The sequence below is a fragment of the Nomia melanderi genome, chromosome 1 (assembly GCF_051020985.1).
Source record: "Nomia melanderi isolate GNS246 chromosome 1, iyNomMela1, whole genome shotgun sequence".
In the NCBI taxonomy this organism is placed as follows: Eukaryota; Metazoa; Arthropoda; class Insecta; order Hymenoptera; family Halictidae; genus Nomia; species Nomia melanderi.
In genome coordinates, this window is record NC_134999.1 from 30,196,751 (window position 1) to 30,217,315 (window position 20,565).

Below are 20,565 nucleotides of genomic sequence, written 5' to 3' on the forward strand. Positions count from 1 at the left end.
GAGTTTCTTTTGTATTTTATTGTTACTACATAATCTATTTTGCAAACCCGTTAGTATTAATTATGAACTAATATCTGATTCTTTCCACTAACCTCTTGGTGAATTTCGAAATATTTATAAGAAAACAACATCTAGTATAACATTAGAAATACTTTTCACGTTGGGTGAGGTCAGTGTCTCCCTTGCTACGTTTCAGTACTCCACATCGATCCAAGTTCACGCGACGAAGCTAAACGTACGATCCACGTTTTAAAGTACTACAGGCTATAAATACCACCAAGCCACGGGCTTTTACTTTTATTGTAAGTCCGAAAGAACAGTGAAATATTTAAAAGAAATTTAAGTATTTACATGTAATCTAAATATATTACCATTCGTTGAAACTGTACATAACAGCTAATTTAATTTAAATATTGAATTACTTAACTCGTATAACATGCATACTTTCTTCATTATAAGTAGATTACTATTTTTATTTTTAGATATATTGCACCTATATTGTAGCAATTAAATCATGTTGTTATACATACTATAGTATTATCGTAGTTGACGCAATATTATTGGGTCTAAACTAATAGCTGATGCAATTTACCTGAAAATTTTAACCACGCAACATGCATATGACAAATAACATAATTCAATAGAATTTGCTAGAGAAATAGCATAACAAATGAGCAATACTTTCTATGTCAATATTCGGGAAATATTACATAATAATACTCCATAATTAACAAAATTTTTTAATAATTTCTAAATAGTTAACCCTTTGCACTCGGAAGTCTTTCACTAGAAATATTCAATAGTTTCCAATGAGTTATAGACGGTATCCTTTAAATCGAATTGAATGGGGGAATATACATAAGTGAAGAAAAAGTTATTATTTCAATATTTCACATATTCATGGAATATGAATAAGAAGCTTAATGTTATATGTAAGACTTTATGATTTTGGTATATCAAATCGTATGGTAACTGAGAGTGCAAAGGGTTATAGACGATTCAAGAAGTTTCAGGATACATCAACTTTGTCTGTCGCTTTTATATCCCACTATGGCTTATACATATATAGAACTGCGTGGCAAGGCTGTGGCTGCCAGTTTAGACAGGACAAGCAACCGATCAACATCGTCGGCGCGTCAAGAAACAAGTTTTTCTCAACACTGAATTAGACAACCAATTAACCTTAAAAAATGAGGTCGAGAATGACATTAATTCCAAAACTGTTCTCCCATTGGTGGGAAACATTAGATCGGCCTCATCGGTTGTTCGATCAACGTTTCGGCAGATCAATACGACCGGAACAATTTTTCCCAACAGTATTTAACCGATCACCGAGCGCATTTTATCCAAGTGGTTTTTATCAACAATGGGTAGATATGGTAAAAGAAATGGAAGAAGAAACTGGATGGTCTGTCGTGAAAGATGACAAAGACAAATTCCGCGTTGCGCTTGATGTGCAACAATTTAAACCGGAAGAAGTTAATGTAAAAGTCATCGACAACTATATCGTTGTTGAAGGTAAGTGTTTCGTTTCCGACTGAGTGAAACTGGTTTTATTCAAACTGATTCTGTTCAACAAAAATTTATTTTAATTAAATGTAAATATGCGTCTCAAACAAGAATGTTAAGCTGGTGGGTGCAGGGGCAAGAGAAGTCTGAGTGTTTTTGTAGTTTCCATTGTTTATGTGTAACCGTGTTGACGAATGACACGTATATATCGAAAATTAAAATTGACCAATGAGGTCTGCATTTCTTTCATTAGCATTCTCGTTGGGACAATGAGACGTATAATAATAGTTGCGTCTCGTATTTGATTAACAGTCTTTATCGTACACAGGGAAGCACGAAGATAAACAAGATGACCATGGCATTATTTCGAGACACTTTGTCAGAAAATATTTAGTACCGGACCAATGTGATCCCGAAAAAGCAACCAGTACATGGACACAAGAGGGCATTCTAACCATAACAGCACCAAGGAAACCAGAAGCTGTTGAAAACAAACGAGAAAAAACGATTAAAATCGAACATACCAGTACACCAACAGAAGAACCTCAGAAAATAAAACAGAGACAATAAAAAATCGACCATTTTTATATATTTGTATTAAATGTTTAGTATTTTGTACTTCTAGTTTAGTGTTCGGTATTTGTATTATGTATACATATAAATATTTATGTATTGTATATTCGAAAAATAAGTGAACTGTGTGATAAATTCTTATAAAGTTAAATAGTATATTATGGAAATTATACTTTTCGTACTTCTGCAATTATGTTTTTATCCAATATTATACTATTTTATTATTGTAAGATTTGGTTTTAATTAAATTGTTTGATAATTTAAACAAATTTTTATGAATAGTCGATACAAGCTGCAAATACGAAAATTGCACACGAAATTGGTTACGTAATAATTACATATATTATCTAATAATTACATAACCAATTTCGTTTCAAGTTTTCGTTAATCGAAATTGTGATATGTCATGTCAATACAGAAAATAAACTTTTACATGTGCATTTCAATATTTTTATTAAATATTTTTAAATGCTGGCGTATAAACGTATACATTTTAAACAATACATGATTGGGTGTTGATTCTTGTATTTGAATTACAAAATAATTGTTCTAACGATGATTTTATCGAGTCACAAGAAATAAATGCTACCTTAGAATTCTGCGAATAAACTTATTCAACTATGTGATAATGTAGCAATTTCGTTACGTATACTGCACACAAATTAAGTGCAATTTTAGTTATAATTACAAAATCGACGACATAAAACAATGTTTGTTAAGGTATCTTGAAATTATAAAACATTTATTAAATAACGAATACAAGAATTCAAAAAATCGTTTTATTCAATATTATCCGATCGATAAGGAAAATTCTGGGATAGAATGCATGTAAAGAGAAAAAATAAATACGACAAAATTCGATAATTCGATAATTTTATTAACCAAAGTTAAACAAAAACTGAAATTCTATGTAATGGTATATAGGATATATATATATTATATATATATATGTATATACATACACATACATATGTATGCATGTAGTCGCACATTTCATCAAATGACTAAATATTGAAAGTTCTAAGAACACAATAATACGATTTACAGCATATTATGCATTTCTAACATTGATGTATGTGTCTAGTGATAAAGCGAAAATGCTACGATAGAATTTAAATAGTATCTAAAGAGTGTGAGATGAACAATGGTTACAATAAGTAAGAATAGGAATGGCAGCGAACATTTTATGATATCTCATTACTTCTTCTCTTCCTTCTCCTCTTCGTTCTGCTTGGGTTTGGCCGACGACTTGGGTTGGATCGCCGGTTTACCGGTATGTTCAATCTTCACTACTCTCTCGTTCTCCACCTTCGGTTGATCCTTCCTCGGCGCAGTGATGGAGAGTACGCCGTCCGATGACAATTTCGATGAAACCTGATCAATGTCGCATTGCTCAGGAATCATGTACTTTCTGGTGAACTGACGAGAGATCCAGCCATGTTCGTCCCTCTTCTCCTCGTGCTTAGCCGTAACGATGACATATTTGTCGACGACTTTAACATCGATCTCCTCCGGCTCGAATTGTTGAACATCGAGCACCACTTGGAATTTATCTTTGTCCGCCTGGACAGTAGAGCTGCCGGTCTCGTTGGAGCGAAGTAATTCGGACCATGGTCTGTAGTAACTAGCAGTTCTTCTTCGTGGTTGCAGATACAGCTCCAACCGGCTTGGGCTTAGAAGTTGGTCGGGGGTGAGGCCTAACCCGAAATTCTGATCCATCAGCCGATGCGGATGGTCCAAATCCTCCCACCAGTCAGAGAAAAGCAATGGTACCAAAGACATTTTGCAATTTAACTTGGTAATGTAACTCGGATATTACAAGCTTGCTTCAAAAAGCAAAGAGGACTCGTTTGTTCTTGCGACGTTCACCGTTCGGTTGCTACGTGAATACTGGTGACTGCGCTGCCACGACTGCTTTTATGTGTATCTCGCGCAGCCTGTGTCGTTTCCCGAGGTTTCGAGAATGAGCATTTATACTGCGGATACGTGTACCCTAGCTATGAGTGTAGATAAATCATACATCTAATATTATTTACCAGGAAGATCCATTTATTTTTATTAAAATAGTCTACACACGTTTATTTTTTCTCTCAACTTTTTATCATTATGGCCTATGAGAGACTAAGATGATTGTTGTTGGTTGTCAATTTAATATTCACCGGATCTTATTACCCATTATTACAATTAATAACATACAAAATGTTAGTAAATGTTGTTGACAATTTACTGTATAATTTTATAACTTCAATGTTATAAATGATGAGGGAAAATATTATAATAGTAAACATTGTACATTACTTAAAAGAAATTTTTTCAAAATCTTTCATTGAGTAATATAGATGAATTTTGACTCAGTCGTACTTTTTTGGAGAATGTCGAATTAAAGTTATTTCTTGAAATTAATTCATGATTAATTAAAAAAAAACGTGTAAACAATACAAATAAGATGGAAAGGAATTTTATTGAAGTAATTCAATTGGAATTGCATTTATTAAACACTTACACTTATTATTTACATGTATTATTTATTATATTATTTCAAAATGAATGGCAATGCAAATATTTCATTTGTATAACCCGCACATTTTATACAGATAGAAAATTCGCGAAAACAATTTCCTACAAAATTCTTAATTCTTATTTTATAAAATTTGTTTTCTTCGATTAAAAATTTATAGTTTGAATCATTATGTTACTCAATTAATTTTGTTTTTATCTTTATTTCTAGAAGGTACGGCTTCCAGAATATTCTACATGCTCCTGGAACACCAGAGCCCCCACTATGCGTTCAAAGCGTGCGAATATATAGTATCTTACATATATTCGTGTTTAGCAGCCATTGCGAATAGATTCGAAAGGAGCTGTTACGAGGAAGGTTAGAACCGTGAACCTTGCTTCCGAAATATAAATCTGTAACCGTTTGTACTGAACTATTTAAGAAAAGAAGTGATCATTCCAATAACTGTGAAATAAATAATTACTTGAAAAAGTAGCAAAAGAGTCTATTGACTGAGCCCACTTTGAGGTCTTTTATTCCGTTATCGAAACTTGATCGAAAAAAGAAATAATGTCTCTACTTCCGATATTATACTCCAATTGGTGGGAAGATCTGAAAAAACCACATAGTCTTTTTGATCAACACTTTGGATTGCCTGTAGATGTTGACGATTTACCGATTTCTAATATATTGCCTCCATTAGACTCTGACGTCTTAGTCCTAAGACCTCGTCGTCACGGTCTTCGCAGACATCCTTATGAAAGAAGTCTTAGTCGTAAAACCGATCGTAATAGTGGAGTTTCAACAATAGAAGCTGATAAAGATAAATTCCAAGTAACCTTGGATGTTCAGCAATTTGCTCCAGAAGAAATGACTATTACAGTTTCCGGAAATAATGTAATTGTTGAGGGGAAGCATGAAGAAAAGCAAGATGAGCATGGTTGGATCTCAAGGCAATTTTCACGGAAATACTTAATACCAGAACAATGTAATATTGATGAACTTAAATCAAGTCTTTCTTCTGATGGAGTTTTGACTATCACAGCGCCAAGAAAAGACTTGGATCCGAAATCGAAGAACGAAAGAGTTATTCAAATCGAAGTCACAGGAAAGCCAGCAATAAAAGATAGTACGAAGCCTATAGAAACACAAAAGGAAGCTTCACCGCAAAAGAATTCAGTTCAACGAAGAAGTCAAGACCAGACTGTAAAAGCAGCTTAAAGAATCTTATTGAAATCTTATATCAATAAGTGTCAATTTTTGTCTCTACAGTATTATCATTTTGTGCTTCCATACCTAGCATGAAGCATTTATTTTCATTTATTATCAAAAACATAAACACTCCTTTGTATTTAATTCTTAAAAAAGAACTTTGAAAGACTTTATTTTCTGCACCTATTGTACTCATTGATGTTAATTTGTCATAAAGTGTTTTGTAATAAAAAATACAATTTTGTATAATAATTAGTAGTTATTTCATATTATTTCTTATAAAATATACAACCACTTCAACAAACCAAAATTCTTTAACACTTATTATATACTGTGTTTCATTTTTAGTAGAGGCAAGATTGTTATTTTTATTCTAATAGATACAGGTTTATAATTAAGTGCTAAAGAAAAATCCTATGCAACTAACTGCAATAAAGTTTGTAAATATAAGTGAGAACATGTTATTTATTAGAAATTTATTATGATAATATTTAAATACAAATACATGATTACAAAAATATTATAAAAACTAATCTATAATATGTAATATAATTTTTAAAGTAATTCTACTTATTTAACAATGGACGGCAACTTGATATGTATAGTTATTCTCGTAAAATGATAAAGGGTGCTTAAAATCATAACTGCAGAAATACATTGGTTCACAAATTTACAAAGTATAAAATATTCTTTTAGTTTCTCATCATAAATCTTACAATATTCTTGCTCACCCTTTTATAAATAGTAACATTACGTATTAATACATTCGCTAACAGTATTATATTTGTGTGACACAAATTTAATTCTGAGTACATTAATATAACACATATTATATAATAGGTAATATGCCCATTATTATATGTTTACTTTAGTTTTGTATAATTGGAAATTTACAATATATTTTTATTCAATCCATATAATAGCGAATATATTAATCAATAATTAACAGCTAAAGACAACTCTAACAGTGTTTCAAATATCATTTTTGTATATTAACAGTTGTACTGCGAACGGTTAAATTTGATTTAAAATTCTCCGTTTTTCTTTGTTCACTTAACATAAATTAATTCCTATATTATCCAATTAACTAGTTTTTCAATTTTTGTCTTTCCTTCCGTTTGTTTCCAACAAGAAATATTTATTGTTTAACTTGTTTACCTTTATTTTATAACTAGTTATTTGACTAGTTACTGTAGGTAGAGTTATAAACAGAGTTTTGGTACTTTTAGTATTAAAGTACTAGTACTTTCGCATTGACATTACAAGAGATAGTTTTGGACGGAACAAATATTAAACACAAGCTACAGTTAGTAGCTTATCCTTATTTCGCTATAAACATATATCAATGTCAGACTTTCAATTAAAAAAATGTAGATCATATAAAAAACATCTTGCATGAAGAAATATTGTTAATATCAGAATAACAATTTAAATCAATTTCTGGTTTTATGTAATGAAATTATTTATATTGTAAGTGCTTATTTACACTATATACAGGTTACACTTATATTGTTTCCAATTAAATTTTTGAAAATTATGACAATAAAAAAATTAATTTGCACAAACTTATAAAAATGCATTAAAAATCATATGATATGTAACCATTTTATATAGTATACTGTTGTATTGCCACACCTACAAACAATAATAATGTTGATATAGCAATAGAACCAGCACTATTGCATCTGTGATCAAAATAACAAAAACACCATGTTACTTCATCGTAATAGTCTCTGTGGATATCTAATTGATGAATGGAATTGTTCACATAATGACCTAAGTGAAGATCTTTAGCAGCAGGTCGACAACCTTCATAGCGATCAGCTGGTATATCTTTTCTAAAGCTACGAACAGAGCTCAAGCATTCACGTGTTATAGTTACTTCAGCTGAAACAAACATAATAATATAAATTATCATAAATGTGTATAAATATATATAAGATACAACCACAAATGTGTGTGGAAACACACACCTCCTTTTCGTTCGATTATTTTTACACATTTATCATCATATTCCGGGCAAGTCTCTCCCCAATACCATAACCAATTTAAAGGTGTGCCACACCCAGGGTGATTACTGTTACATCTATAGCAGTATAAACCTTTTCCTGTAAATACAATTTAAATTATAAAATAAACTGACATTAACCACACCCTTCATACAATAGCAATTTAATTTGTTGTTATACCTTCATTAATTAATAAACTTAAGAAGACAATAACAAAAATTGCTTTACACATTTTCACTTATAAAAATAATGGTAACTTCAAATATATTTAATATAAATGAAATTGATAAATATAATACTGTGGGAACAATTTGAAAATGTAACAAAACAATTACAAATACTTTTCGTGCTACATGAATGACACACCTAATGCCAACTTATGCACTTTTACATAATACACCAAGTTTATTTGATTCATTTAACTCTAGATCAGAGGTGACAAATTGCCTCCCCTCAAACTAGTAACTCTCGATTAGGGGTTCCCTTACTATCTCTACATTAGGAGCTGTCCGAAACTGGTAGGCGAACAGTTCTATGTGTGATCAATATAATAGGTGGAAGTAGGTATGGAGAGGGTAACTCTCGTTGAACAGGCTATGAGGGGAAAAACCCTAGAGAGTTTTCTAGTTCACACATTCTCAGTTCGACACTCTTGCCTTAACGCAGAGGTGTCTACATATGTACCTGCCTAGGTCTCTTGCAGTAATTTCTACGTAGTCAGATCAAGGCAATCGATATTGCTCTGGATAAGACATTATAAATTTAGAGTAATGTCGAGTTAATGGTTGCAAATTAAAATTAAAAAATTTCAAGCTAATATTTCCAATACAATGAATAATTCTTACCATTCTGTGCATACCATAAAATGCACATAGCGGCAAGAATTATCTGTTTCCGAAAATCTGCGCTTTTGACTAGTAGCGATATCCGTGGCAAAACGCTCAAACTGGTAGACAAATGTTACCAATGTGGAAGTTCATGCCGAATCACTGTGGTGCCATCCGTGATAAAATGCTCAAACTGTCAATGATTATACATGTAGGTGTCACCTTTGTTCCTGTAGCATGTCATTTTCTTACACGATGAGTGTAAGATATATGTAGATTACATTGTTGTGATTTTAAATAAGTCAGCATATGACCACGAGGTGATTTGTAATTAACCAACTACTGTAAACATGATAAAAGAAATAAAACCATTAATGGATCACTATGCAGATTCCGAATTTATGGGCATTATAGTTGCTATAATAGCGATTGTCTTAACCATAGGTAATGTACATAGTTTTATAGGTTACGTTTGCCTTATGCTTCGTATATTATTTTGAAATAAATGATATTTATGTATTAAAAGTTATACGCAATATAGTGATAATCTGATATTTATGCAAGAAATATATTTTCCTTCTATTTATTATTACATTGATCAAAATAGCATTGTAAATTCTTTTCTACAGCGCATGAAACTAATTGTGTATCATAATATATAATTCCTAGTCATAATTAGGTAGGTCTTAGATATATTGGTGAATCATATGAGAGGATAACATTCAGGAACATCATTGAAATATGCAAATTATAAAGTATATTTTAATAGTATTCATAAATTTCATATTATCTTTTAACATTATTTACCAAGTCCAATAAGCAATTACACTCATTCGTTTAAAATCAATGTATATCATAATATGTACGATAAAAAAGAAGAAGTATAATAATACATACAAGGAGTTCAAGAAACATAATATCGTAATTATATATATAAAACAAAAATAGGTACATCTTTTAAGAACTTTGTTGGTTTAAATCAGAATATCCATATACTTAACTTTATATGGTTGTGTGATGTTGGTAAGCTAAGTGTAGGCATTATGATACTGTGTATAATCCTTCGCTTTGTTTATCTGTTCAGTGTTATTTTTCATATGGCGCAGAAAAAAGTCCATAGGTAATAGGATACTTTTAACTGGTTTGAGCGATTCTGGTAAAACTCTGATATTTGCACGTTTATTATGTTCCAAATTTGTTAAAACTTATACGTCTGCAAAAGAGAATACAGAAGATATTGTAATTAATAATGTAAGTGTTCATAGGTACATTTGTTTAGACGCGTATATATGATCCTGTATTACCATTTATTTATTTAGCGTACCTTGAAACTTGTTGATATTCCTGGACACGAACGTTTACGATATAAATTTTTTGATCAATTTAAATTATCTGCAAAAGGATTAGTCTATATAATTGATTCGGTAACCTTCCAAAAGGATATTCGTGATGTAGCAGAGTAAGTATATACAGATAGCAGGGCATCACATCCTGCAAAGTAAATAATAAAACACCACCCATTTTCAGGTACTTGTATAATATATTATCTGATCCTTCAATGCAAAATAAATCTGTGCTCGTATTATGTAATAAACAAGATCAAACTATGGCAAAGGGTTCTTCTGTTATAAAAACTTTGTTAGAGAGAGAAATGAATTTGTTACGTATGACGAAAACAAGTCAGCTGGAAGCTACAGATGCATCATCTACAAATGCCTTTCTCGGCAAAGAAGGAAAAGATTTTGAATTTTCCCAGTTGGTTACACAAATAGACTTTGCAGAATCCAATGCATTTAGTAAGGATGCTGATACGTCAGCTGACATTGAACAATTAAATGCGTGGTTAAAAAAAATTGTATAAGAATGTACACTTGTTTTTTTAAATAAATTATTTCTTTTTAAGTTTCTAAACTACTTTTATTATTCTCCCATTATAAATAAGATTTATTGACAGATAGTTTTAATACACTTGTACCTGAGGTTTTATACAAATTTATTTAATTAAGATAGCACAATGCTAGTTTTTGTTTATTTATACCGCAACTATTTGACAGATATTTCAGTTACTATGACATACATCATGAATGAATATTGCAATACAGATTTGAACAATTTCATATTAAAAACAGTTTTTAAGTAACACATCAAATTTTACACTTAGTTTTGCATTTCGAACGCTTTATTTCTACTTACTATTGTTTATAAACTTATTATACCTTCATTCTAACCTAGCGACGATATTATCTGTTGCTTGTCAAAATACGACGAGTAGTATGATTCATACTATCGTATGTTATAACAGTCCATGAATTGAAACATTGATTTTTTTATTTTGGTAAACGTTAGTTGCAAATAATGCAACTGACAAAACTTTTCTTTCATTTATAAGAAAACACTTCTTCCGATGATCAATTACCGACACAACTACTTGAAAACAAGTAGTTTCTTAATTATTAACACAGGTTGTAACTTATATTTTATTTAAAAATATATAATACAATTTTCTTGTCAAAATAAAACAGTGTACTTTATTTTTATTCGCCATTAAAGCATACAGAAATAATCTTTATTTTATATTTCAAATTTTTAAACGAGTTGATTCATTTAAGCGTTGTAATAAATTACAAATTAATAACAATAATAGATCCGCATTACATTCAAATATGTCATTTATAAAATAACTTTTGTTACAACATTTCAAGCAATTAGATTGTTTTATAATAAAGTTTGTTATACTACATGCAAGCAGTCATTATACATATTTCCTTATTTCATGAATTAAATTAACAAATATAATCAGTTGAATATTTTGATCTGTTTTAAAATATTAATTTTACTATACAATATAAACATTGTTCGATAAACCACCGATAGTAAATATTTAATATTCGATGCATTACACGATGTACTTAGCAAAAATATTTCATATTAGCCTTTCAATAAAACTGACATTTTACATATTAGAAATCCCTATAAATCATAAATACCGTGATAAACATTAATCGATCAATCAACAGAAAAATGATTATCCATCATTATTTAAAAAATTCGATACAGTCAAATAACAAACAACAGAAATACCACTGTAACCTAGGAAGTAAATGGAAATACGATATACATACATAAATTACACATTGCAAAATTGTCTACAAGATATTTCTAAATCATGTCACGATATTAATCATCTCAGTGACGTAGGAATAGTTTCCAACTTTCGCAAATGTTCCGAAAATGTCTCGTCTAATCTCAAATCGTAACTCCATTAACCAATACAAGTGCAATACAAGTCTTCGCCACTTCGACATGTCAGGTGTATCAGTGTCAAAACTTTGTAAACAAAAAAAAAGCGATAAAATACGAGCAACATAATCCTAGAAAATCTTTATTTCGGCATCTCATGACAGTGCGCGCCATCTTCCACGAGGAAGGAACCTCGAACATGTGACGTTAAAAGTTGTGTCAACGTTTTGCCATGCGAGATAACACTTTCAAACCAGTGTCAGTCATTCCTTTGTGAAATCGGAGTATTTAGCTGAGTAACCATCATGTCATCAGAAAAATCTGTCGCCCAAGATATGAACTACAGCGTTGACATCGGAGGTAATTTTACCATTAAGAATGTGCTAGAGATTTGCGAGAACCCTAAAATATCAGGAACTGGAGATCTAGAGACCCAAAAACGTCGGGGATTCCCGGAAATTTCGGGAATCCTGATCCTCAAATAATTACCGAAATTTTTCGGTTCCCGCGTACTTCCAGGAGACACTAACCCCTAGAATTAGACAACCGTTCATTATATATATATATGTATGTAATATATGTATGCAATAGTGCCCATTTAAAGTAGTAAAGTTTGAGACCTAATCGTACATTCTTCATGAGTCAAAATTGAACTGTACAGGTTTTGGTAGATTTAACTGAGCATTTGGTAGATTTCACTGAGAATTTTTCGCGTTTCAATGATCAAGTTTAAATTACTTTCCCTACCACAAGAAAATGGATTGCTTGAACTATTCCCAGTGGTTTACGTAATTGCCAACGAAACACCTGTTATCGAACGCTAACGCGTGATAATAGGTGCCGCAGTGTCTCGCGAGAGTGCGCTCATATATTGATAATTAAAAACACGGAATCAATCGTATTGTAAAACTAGTTCGAATCACTACTGCTATCAATAGGAAACGGTCAATTTAGATTACCGTGGGAAACAATATTAATAGGTACGATAGAGACAAAGGATACCTGTATTTGTTACTCTATGCGTGTCTTTCGATGTAGAAAGTGGTCCATTTCCTGTAGAGAACACTGTAAATGTGAAAATTGAAAAAGTTTGAGCTTTTAATTGAAAAACGTTCTAAATAACAATGAGAATATTGTCGTAAACAATTTAACCCTCTACAGGCCCATGTGACTTTAAAGTCACACATTAATTTGCTGGGTTAAATTGATTAAATTTTTTTCCGCAAAATGACGAATGAAATTAAATAATTAATTAACTTAAATTTTTATACACGCAGGCGTAAACGTTCAACGTCATTGGAACTTCAAAGTTACGAAATATATTCGTTTTAACAAAATTATTAAGACTATTGAATACATCGTTAATTTGTATCCATAGGTTGATATTTATTAATATCATACCGCATCAATTTTATTATAGTCACGAAACGAATTCGGCTCATAGAGGGTTAAGAGTAATTTTACTTTTTAAGTCACATCAGCAATGCTAAGAGATGATGCTCCAATATAACATTGCAATTCTTCTCTTTCTCCTGGAAAATCTAATATTTGACACTCGTAGTTCGCTTCAATTTTATTTAAAATAAATAAATAAATATAAATGCAAAATCAATTTTATAAATAGAACTCCGCGTTTAAAAATTCTGTATTGCAATTCTACTTCGGTATACACATTGCGTTTATCGTAAGTAGAAACTGATCGTTATAGACGGACAACTCAATCCACTTGTGGTCCGATATTTTGTCGGGAAAATAATGTTCGTGTTTTCTTAACACGTTCGTTACCAGCGTTTATTTCAGCGAGGACCTCCTCAACTGTAATATTTTATTCAATCCAATAAATCTTCTAAACAAAATATCGAAAAAATGAAACTGGGACAAATTATTGAGTTCCTAAATATAATGCTGTAGCTTATAACTTAAAATAACAGTGTCTATTGTATAAGATTAATTTCATTCGCTTTATGTAAAATATAAGATTGCGCCTGTCACAAATATGCGACGCTGGTAGCGAACGTGTTAACAGTTGCTTCGCCTTGTGGCTTCACGATTTGCATTTCTGTTATCGTTGGTTTTACAATAAATCGATTGCGCTTGTTCCGTAGAAACAACTTCCCGGTCATATTTGTTCACATGTAATAGGAATGCGAATGAAATATAAAGACAAACACGAAACTTTCACCGAGGATAAACTGGTGAGCAAGGAGCCCATGGGACAGTTTAAAGCATGGTTCGAAGAGGTTTGCAAAACCCCGCAGATTATGGAACCGAACACTATGTTCCTCGGTACAGCTACTAAGTAATGTTCAAACAGTTATCTTGCTTCATGATCGTTGCATATCTAGAGTTATGTCCTCGCTGAAGCAACATTAACACTAAAACTATCAGGCGAGTCAAACTGACTAATTTTAGAATGTTCATTTTGCAAATGTTTCAATTACGACAAGACTTTCGCGGAAAATTGTAAAATAAATTTGTATACTTGGGCAAATACTATAAGGGATCCATCAAATCACGAGAAATATATCGTTCTGATTTTTCTAAAAACTTAGAAATAAGTCACTCCAATTGCTCGGTAATTTTAGCGTTAATAAACTTTTTGCTGTCTTGTGATACCGTATGTTACACAAATTCCAAAATATAACATTTTGTCTACATTGAAGCAACGTCGTCTGAGGGACATTTGAGTTTTGTTTGAATTTCAAGGCGACTATGCCAGTAATAGAAACGTGAAGAAATCTGGGTTAGGCGACAAGTGGCAACTTTTTTCAAGGTACTCGCAACATCAATAAAAAGTTGCTCGTTGTTGCTTCAGCGAGCACGTAGTTTAACAGTGCAACGTCTACAACAGATCACCATCGACATATTCACATTTCATTGTCAATACAATCGATCGGTCGTACCGATACTGACAGTAATTGGAATTACCGAATGAAAATGGAATTATTGTTACAAGAAATTACAAAAATAATGGAATTATCGTTTAAGAGAAAATGTTTACGCTTCTTCTTTTCATATGCCACAATTTCATTTTTTCAAGTGAAATTTATTCATAGGCTTCCTGTAGGTAAAGTGTTAAATGCACGTTTCTATTAATACGTTCACTATTGAATCAGTACTAACTACTGAAAATTGCTAATCTTTTATATAAGTTTTTATATCATCTGATTAATCGGGCTTTCTATTTTTGTCTTTTTCTCTGTTTCCACTGGCGAACATTTGTTGTCCGACTTGTTTACCTTATAATCGGTTATTTGACCGGTTGCAGTAGGAGTAGGTCGAATGCCGGTACGTTCAGTATGAATTAAACGGAAACCGAAAAGTCAATATTTCTCGTAGCAATGCTAACTCCTTTAACTTTTCAAAATTTACAGATCCAAATAAAATTCATTTCGTTAGATGCGTTACTAGGAAAATTATATTAAGTAGTCTCATGAGTGCGTGCTGCGGTGTGTTAATACTTCTCGCGTCACGTTTTGTAATCTGAGAGCGATAAGAGTTTGAACTGCTTCGGTTTAGCCAGTAGAAGGTATTCGACAGCGACAGGTCGTGAAGTTATACAAATTTAGTATCTAACGAAATATAATTTTATACGGTAGGAGAACAAACGACACAAATTTAGGGGATGATCTAATACAAAAGGTTGTGTCATTTGAATTCGAGTGATACAACAGGCAAACTGTTAACCCTTTGCGATTGGTGCCGCCACAGTGACGATATTTAACATTTGTTTTCGAAATCGGTGTCGCCAATATGGCGGGATGTTCTTTTTTCCTGAGTACAGTGTTATTTTATTATTCTTTACAGAATTTACATTCTACAAAACATATTAATTTTAACAAATTTTTAATATCCATATATTTATTATCAACCATCTATAGAAAAATAACTTTGCTTCGATTAGTTGGTACTGTCATCAGAAAAATGTGCCGATCGTAAAGGATTGAAATATCTACATATAAATAATGTGAATACATCGGTGCTGGTCAGATACTGAATAGACGTGCTGTTAGACGAGCAACGATCTTTATCATCAAACTGGTTCGCGGAAACATATAATACAATTTTTACAGAGATGGTATACCGTCCGTGAGACCTGTCCTGCTTAAAGGCTTTAGTACGGAAGGTTTCAAGTTTTATACGAATTATGGAAGTAGAAAGGGCCGCGAACTGGTGAGTTACAGTTTGCAGACAGTGTAGGTGAAAGAGACACCGGAAGTTCTTGGCAGCGATAAAATTGTTATCGAATTTTTCATTAAAACGAAACAGTATTATATAATTTGCATACCACGGAAACTGATCTATTCGATTCTTTCAGGCCGAGAATCCAAATGCAGCACTGACCTTTTATTGGGAACCTTTGAACCGAGCGGTAAGAAGATAAGAAGTATATTGAAATATGGTATACGGTATGAAAGTGGTTAACGATTCATGTGATGGCCATTACGTAAATTTAAGGGTCCACAATGAGAAATAAACACTTACGAGATATTACAATGTTTCTTAAAAGGGCGTAAGGACTCGAAATCTATAAATCATTTAAATCTTTGTTCCCCAACGCTCGTTTGGATTGGTACATAACAGAGTTCACATAGTAAATATCGTTAAGTTAGCAGCGCAATTAAACATGCTTATCTGTTGCATAAACACAGTATAGTTGCGCGAGAGTCGAATGCTAAACAAAGTTAAGATACAGGCTGAAAAAAACAGTATGAACTAGATGATGTTTCATGAGCGACGTTGACGAATGATCTTTAACACGTTGAATGCCGCACGATTTTAAGGTGCAGAATATGTGAAATGAAAAAGATACAATATTAAATTATTTCATTGAATTGCGTTGTTATTATCGCAGGTTTGTTTTGCTGTACGTCACCGTATTAGGTAGCATTATTTACAATATACAAATGTTTTCAAATAATCATCGTTTAATTGAAGAAATTGCAGCAATCGAATTTGGCCGGGGGTCATGGGTGACCCCCACGGCGTTCAACGCGTTAACAATTGAAAGATTCTGATTTAATTGTACACATTACGTATTACTATATTCTAATTCCTTTGAAATTACGTAGGTCCGGGTAGAAGGCAAAATAGAAAAGACATCAGCCGAAGATTCGGATCGTTACTTTCAAAGTCGGCCATACCCCAGCCAGATAGGAGCAATAACCAGCAAGCAGAGCACTGTGATCGCAAGTAGGCAAACACTAATGGTGAAAGAAAGAGAGTTGATAGCCGAATTCCCGGAAGGACAAGTGAAAAGACCGGATTGTTGGTAACTGATTTTACGAAATACCCTGGATCATCGTATCGGCAGTTATTTCCGCGTTTGATGCAATTCGAAAACGGGCAATCTGCAGAGTCTGATCTATTTTTCAGGGGCGGATATATCGTTATACCACGTTCCGTGGAATTTTGGCAAGGCCAGAGCGATCGTTTGCACGATAGAATTCGTTTTAGGCGGCCTAAAACGAACGAAAAGATCGATAACGTGCTCGTCCATCAGGGAGATAACGGATGGGTTTATGAAAGACTATCACCGTAATAGCATACGAAAGATCGAGTTATTTATTCCGTGCTAACGCTACGAGTACAATGAATTGTTCTTACGTAGAGAAAAGTACAAAATGGTTACGAGTTGGATTCATTAACGCTGTTTCCTCGAGATTTTCAGAATTTCTCTTTGTACACCTGAAATGTATTCTAATATAAAATATAAACTCATACGAAATAGTTAGCTATTAATGTAATATACTAAACGTATGCTATAGCTGAAGCAAAGTCAATTGGCCATTTAAGGTTATTATAAATTAGAGGAGTCTTGGGATTTACAGAGAGAGAGAAGTGAGTCTAGGTGGTTAATTGGGTTTAAGCTATCGTTCATTACCCTGTTGACTTTTCCATGCTATTTCGATATCGAAAATACCATCTTCCTCTATGAGACTTTGAAATTGTCTCATTCCACCGCCAACACCGAAATAGTAACTTTTGGCGGCAACGAACCTAAACAATAGCAAGGAATGCGACGTTACCTATAAAAGTCTAATCTTAGAAAGGATACCTTCACGTCAACGATCAGAAAATCAAATAACAAATCAAGCAACAAATTTTCTTGTCACATTTTGGAAATATATTTTCAAAAATTCCTATTCAAATTTTGGAATAATTCTTAACGAGTTTAGAAAAACAACAGATAAAATACTTAAATAATTTAATCACATATTTCAAATGCTTCTATAACGTATTACAGTTTATTTATTACTATTTTTAAAAATTTTAAATAATGTTCTCAAAAAGGTCCTTCAGCCATTTTACTTACCCCACGCCATCTGGTTGCAGTTTCTCTTTAAAAACTTCGTACAGTTTCCTATGATTGTCAGGATTATAAATCGTTTCACTTGTGAAAATGAAATCGTACCTCGAAACCTCGTTTTTATTGTCATTTAACCTCGTAAACGACTCCCAATCCCCGCAAAAAAATTCGCATCTTTGCAAAACTTTCTCCCGATCCTCCGAATTGAGCAAAACGTTTGGAATCGTTATCGTTTTAATTACCTCTACGTTCTGTAAAATGTTTCCTTTGTACTAAACACATTTTTATATTATATGTTATTTTTTAATTTATCGCAAATGCTATGTAAAAGACACGAACGTAATCTTGGAAATGAACGATTGAATCTCTTAGAAGAGCTATCAGGCCAATGACACCGGCGCCACAACCCAAATCCAAGACAACCTTGCCTTTAAATTCGATGTTGTTTTCGAGGATATAGTGACCTAGATCGTAACTGCATTCCCAGATTTTTAGACCACCTTTATACAGAAATTCGAACGATTTGTTTATTTTCTACCACTGTCGATGACGAAGCGTGATTATTCATCAGTAATTAATAATAATCAATAACGATCTCTATGTGGAAATGAATCATCGAGTACCTTCGTATTTGGCGGGAACTAGATCTGAGTGTTGTGACTCTGCTTCTTTAATGATTACACAGTCTTCGTCTTTTAAGTCTTGTAAAGCTTTATCGAATCGAATTAATTTTAATTTACACCTGGGAAATACTGTGCTTACCGTGTAATCATTCGGTACGAATTGTTTTTCGATTTGCAATTCGGATACTAGAACCTTTGATGCAGGTATCCAATCAACGGTAAATTTTATAGTATTAACATCATTTTCTGAAATTATTACTCAACATATGGATCTCTGTATGCAATTAACGTGTAAAATATCCCTTTCGTTAAACGCAAAAGGACGATTAATAAATGTTTTAAAGAACTCGTTTAAAGTCACGTAAATACGAATATGTAGAAAGCAATGTGGCTTGGATATAACCTTAAAAATTATGAGCATTTTATATCGATTGGGTAGAATAGTAAATTTCCTGATTACCTTTCATTTCGTCGTCTTTCGGAAATCCGAATTTGAACATTTTGATTTTGGTAATTGTCCGTGCACTTTCGCCAACGAAAAGAAACGGAAAAAGGTAAACTTAAATGGGGTAACCGTCCACAACATTGTCGAAGATAAGTTAGATCTCTACTGAAGGCGATTTCTGGTATACAACGACCTCTGAAGTTTGTTTGGCAAATGTAATTAAAGAACCATGAGTATATATTTTCTTTTATGATAATTTCTATAAATCATTATGAAAATTAGTAATTTTAAAATATTTTAAGTGTACACCATGATTTATTTTTAATGTTTTTATGTACGTTAATTGACCCGTTTTTATCATTGTTTGTATCTCTTTTTTAAATAAAATTTTAAGTGTCTTTCTTTCTAAGTATCACAATTTTCGTCCTTTTCTCAAATAACGTTTCTTGATTATGATTACTAATAAAAATTTCATTAAAAAAGAATAGAAATACTATTTTGTTACTCCATATAATATCCGCTACAATATGTCATTAATAAACACAACGGTATTACAATTGTTTATAAATAAAATTTTAACAATCAGAAGCAGATGCACCTGCAACAACTTTCACATGTTTCGTCATTGCATGAGGATTCAACGAATTGAAACGCAGTTGACATATCTAACACTCGTTGTCTTTTCTGTTTTTAATCTAATCTTTTGAAAAAATCAACATAAAGATGAGGAAACGAGTAGTATCATCAAAATCAATCTGATAACAATATTATTAAGTTCCGTTGTTTTTATCTGTAATTCGATAGAGAATTACTAAAAACTTACATTACCAATTTTATCGAATTCATTTGCTCCCCGTGAAATAATGACCTAAATACTATATCATTTAATAAAAAGCATAACATGAAATCCCTTAGTGAATACAATATTAAAATAATATATCTAACCAATTAAAATGTAATTCATTTTAATACAATACATTTAATACGTACGTTAGACATAATAAATCCTAAGAAAATTGACACAACAATCAACGCACTCAAGAATCATAATCACAGAATTAATAGTAATTCAAAGAAATAAGTATCACGTGTCACAACATGATAAACAATACGCAGAACAGGTTTTATTTTGAAATCACTATCTGTCAGGCCTAAAAACCGTAAACACTCTGGCATTCGCAACAACAACAAAGTGCATTCAACGGAATCATACTAACTCAAAGGAAAACGTCGCCGTATCACCGAATTCGATCAGATCAGATAACGTTTTGTGGAACTCGAAACTTTTTCTTTCCGGAAGGAAGGACAACTGCAGTAAAA

At 32.2% G+C, this 20,565-nt stretch overlaps 6 protein-coding genes and 1 pseudogene across 11 annotated transcripts; 4 read left to right on the forward strand and 3 right to left on the reverse strand.

Annotated features, from left to right (window-relative positions):
- The first annotated feature begins 1,075 nt into the window (after positions 1 to 1,075).
- Positions 1,076 to 3,180, forward strand: LOC116428616 (protein lethal(2)essential for life-like). The gene is made up of 2 exons (XM_031980451.2): positions 1,076 to 1,518; positions 1,838 to 3,180. Exons 1-2 carry the CDS (start codon positions 1,191 to 1,193, stop codon positions 2,077 to 2,079), a joined length of 570 nt encoding a protein of 189 aa, XP_031836311.1. The 5' UTR covers positions 1,076 to 1,190; the 3' UTR covers positions 2,080 to 3,180.
- LOC116428615 (protein lethal(2)essential for life) lies at positions 2,939 to 3,988 on the reverse strand. Its single transcript, XM_031980450.2, has one exon. The coding sequence runs from the start codon at positions 3,862 to 3,864 to the stop codon at positions 3,280 to 3,282; it is 585 nt and encodes a 194-aa protein (XP_031836310.1). The 5' UTR covers positions 3,865 to 3,988; the 3' UTR covers positions 2,939 to 3,279.
- A 900-nt stretch (positions 3,989 to 4,888) lies between these two features.
- On the forward strand, positions 4,889 to 6,043 carry LOC116428490 (protein lethal(2)essential for life pseudogene; annotated as a pseudogene).
- A 1,185-nt stretch (positions 6,044 to 7,228) lies between these two features.
- crim (QVR superfamily protein crim) lies at positions 7,229 to 8,306 on the reverse strand. The gene is made up of 3 exons (XM_031980161.2): positions 7,981 to 8,306; positions 7,765 to 7,899; positions 7,229 to 7,678 (listed from the first exon to the last, which is right to left on the reverse strand). Exons 1-3 carry the CDS (start codon positions 8,030 to 8,032, stop codon positions 7,398 to 7,400), a joined length of 468 nt encoding a protein of 155 aa, XP_031836021.1. The 5' UTR covers positions 8,033 to 8,306; the 3' UTR covers positions 7,229 to 7,397.
- A 541-nt stretch (positions 8,307 to 8,847) lies between these two features.
- SrpRbeta (signal recognition particle receptor beta) lies at positions 8,848 to 10,532 on the forward strand. The gene is made up of 4 exons (XM_031980481.2): positions 8,848 to 9,071; positions 9,712 to 9,878; positions 9,947 to 10,086; positions 10,155 to 10,532. The coding sequence occupies exons 1-4, from the start codon at positions 8,978 to 8,980 to the stop codon at positions 10,486 to 10,488; spliced, it is 735 nt and encodes a 244-aa protein (XP_031836341.1). The 5' UTR covers positions 8,848 to 8,977; the 3' UTR covers positions 10,489 to 10,532.
- A 595-nt stretch (positions 10,533 to 11,127) lies between these two features.
- LOC116428633 (histidine protein methyltransferase 1 homolog) lies at positions 11,128 to 19,485 on the reverse strand. Of its 5 annotated transcripts, none has more exons than XR_004235296.2 (7): positions 19,261 to 19,484; positions 18,801 to 19,046; positions 18,517 to 18,677; positions 18,184 to 18,428; positions 17,752 to 17,867; positions 12,498 to 12,932; positions 11,128 to 12,399 (listed from the first exon to the last, which is right to left on the reverse strand). XR_004235296.2 is itself a non-coding variant. In XM_076374570.1 (7 exons), exons 1-7 carry the CDS (start codon positions 19,298 to 19,300, stop codon positions 12,353 to 12,355), a joined length of 918 nt encoding a protein of 305 aa, XP_076230685.1. In that variant the 5' UTR covers positions 19,301 to 19,485; the 3' UTR covers positions 11,128 to 12,352. The 5 variants fall into 5 exon arrangements, 3 of the variants coding, with proteins under 3 accessions (XP_076230685.1, XP_031836340.2, XP_076230706.1); XR_004235295.2 differs by having other exon boundaries at positions 12,488 to 12,932; XM_076374570.1 differs by having other exon boundaries at positions 12,870 to 12,932; positions 19,261 to 19,485.
- LOC116428635 (pyridoxine/pyridoxamine 5'-phosphate oxidase) lies at positions 12,078 to 17,645 on the forward strand. Of its 2 annotated transcripts, none has more exons than XM_031980482.2 (6): positions 12,078 to 12,227; positions 14,010 to 14,166; positions 15,941 to 16,040; positions 16,186 to 16,239; positions 16,940 to 17,139; positions 17,244 to 17,645. In XM_031980482.2, the coding sequence occupies exons 1-6, from the start codon at positions 12,173 to 12,175 to the stop codon at positions 17,407 to 17,409; spliced, it is 732 nt and encodes a 243-aa protein (XP_031836342.1). In that variant the 5' UTR covers positions 12,078 to 12,172; the 3' UTR covers positions 17,410 to 17,645. The 2 variants fall into 2 exon arrangements, with proteins under 2 accessions (XP_031836342.1, XP_031836343.1); XM_031980483.2 differs by having other exon boundaries at positions 12,080 to 12,227; positions 13,973 to 14,166.
- Positions 19,486 to 20,565: the final 1,080 nt, after the last annotated feature.

What these genes read in the sequence shown, in the direction of transcription:
- LOC116428616 (XM_031980451.2), top strand. Translation starts at nt 1,191, where the DNA reads ATGAGGTCGAGAATGACATTAATTCCAAAACTGTTCTCCCATTGGTGG. An exon ending in CAACTATATCGTTGTTGAAG is followed by an intron (nt 1,519 to 1,837) that starts GTAAGTGTTTCG and finishes TATCGTACACAG; the next exon opens with GGAAGCACGAAGATAAACAA.
- LOC116428615 (XM_031980450.2), bottom strand. Translation starts at nt 3,864, where the DNA reads ATGTCTTTGGTACCATTGCTTTTCTCTGACTGGTGGGAGGATTTGGAC.
- crim (XM_031980161.2), bottom strand. Translation starts at nt 8,032, where the DNA reads ATGTGTAAAGCAATTTTTGTTATTGTCTTCTTAAGTTTATTAATTAAT. An exon ending in AAGTTTATTAATTAATGAAG is followed by an intron (nt 7,900 to 7,980) that starts GTATAACAACAA and finishes TTGTATTTACAG; the next exon opens with GAAAAGGTTTATACTGCTAT. An exon ending in AATAATCGAACGAAAAGGAG is followed by an intron (nt 7,679 to 7,764) that starts GTGTGTGTTTCC and finishes TGTTTGTTTCAG; the next exon opens with CTGAAGTAACTATAACACGT.
- SrpRbeta (XM_031980481.2), top strand. Translation starts at nt 8,978, where the DNA reads ATGATAAAAGAAATAAAACCATTAATGGATCACTATGCAGATTCCGAA. An exon ending in AGCGATTGTCTTAACCATAG is followed by an intron (nt 9,072 to 9,711) that starts GTAATGTACATA and finishes TTATCTGTTCAG; the next exon opens with TGTTATTTTTCATATGGCGC. An exon ending in GATATTCGTGATGTAGCAGA is followed by an intron (nt 10,087 to 10,154) that starts GTAAGTATATAC and finishes ACCCATTTTCAG; the next exon opens with GTACTTGTATAATATATTAT.
- LOC116428635 (XM_031980482.2), top strand. Translation starts at nt 12,173, where the DNA reads ATGTCATCAGAAAAATCTGTCGCCCAAGATATGAACTACAGCGTTGAC. An exon ending in CTACAGCGTTGACATCGGAG is followed by an intron (nt 12,228 to 14,009) that starts GTAATTTTACCA and finishes CACATGTAATAG; the next exon opens with GAATGCGAATGAAATATAAA. An exon ending in GGGAACCTTTGAACCGAGCG is followed by an intron (nt 16,240 to 16,939) that starts GTAAGAAGATAA and finishes GAAATTACGTAG; the next exon opens with GTCCGGGTAGAAGGCAAAAT.
- LOC116428633 (XM_076374570.1), bottom strand. Translation starts at nt 19,300, where the DNA reads ATGTTCAAATTCGGATTTCCGAAAGACGACGAAATGAAAG. An exon ending in AGCATGGAAAAGTCAACAGG is followed by an intron (nt 12,933 to 17,751) that starts GTAATGAACGAT and finishes TCACATTTACAG; the next exon opens with TGTTCTCTACAGGAAATGGA. An exon ending in GCATAGAGTAACAAATACAG is followed by an intron (nt 12,400 to 12,869) that starts GTATCCTTTGTC and finishes GTCTAATTCTAG; the next exon opens with GGGTTAGTGTCTCCTGGAAG.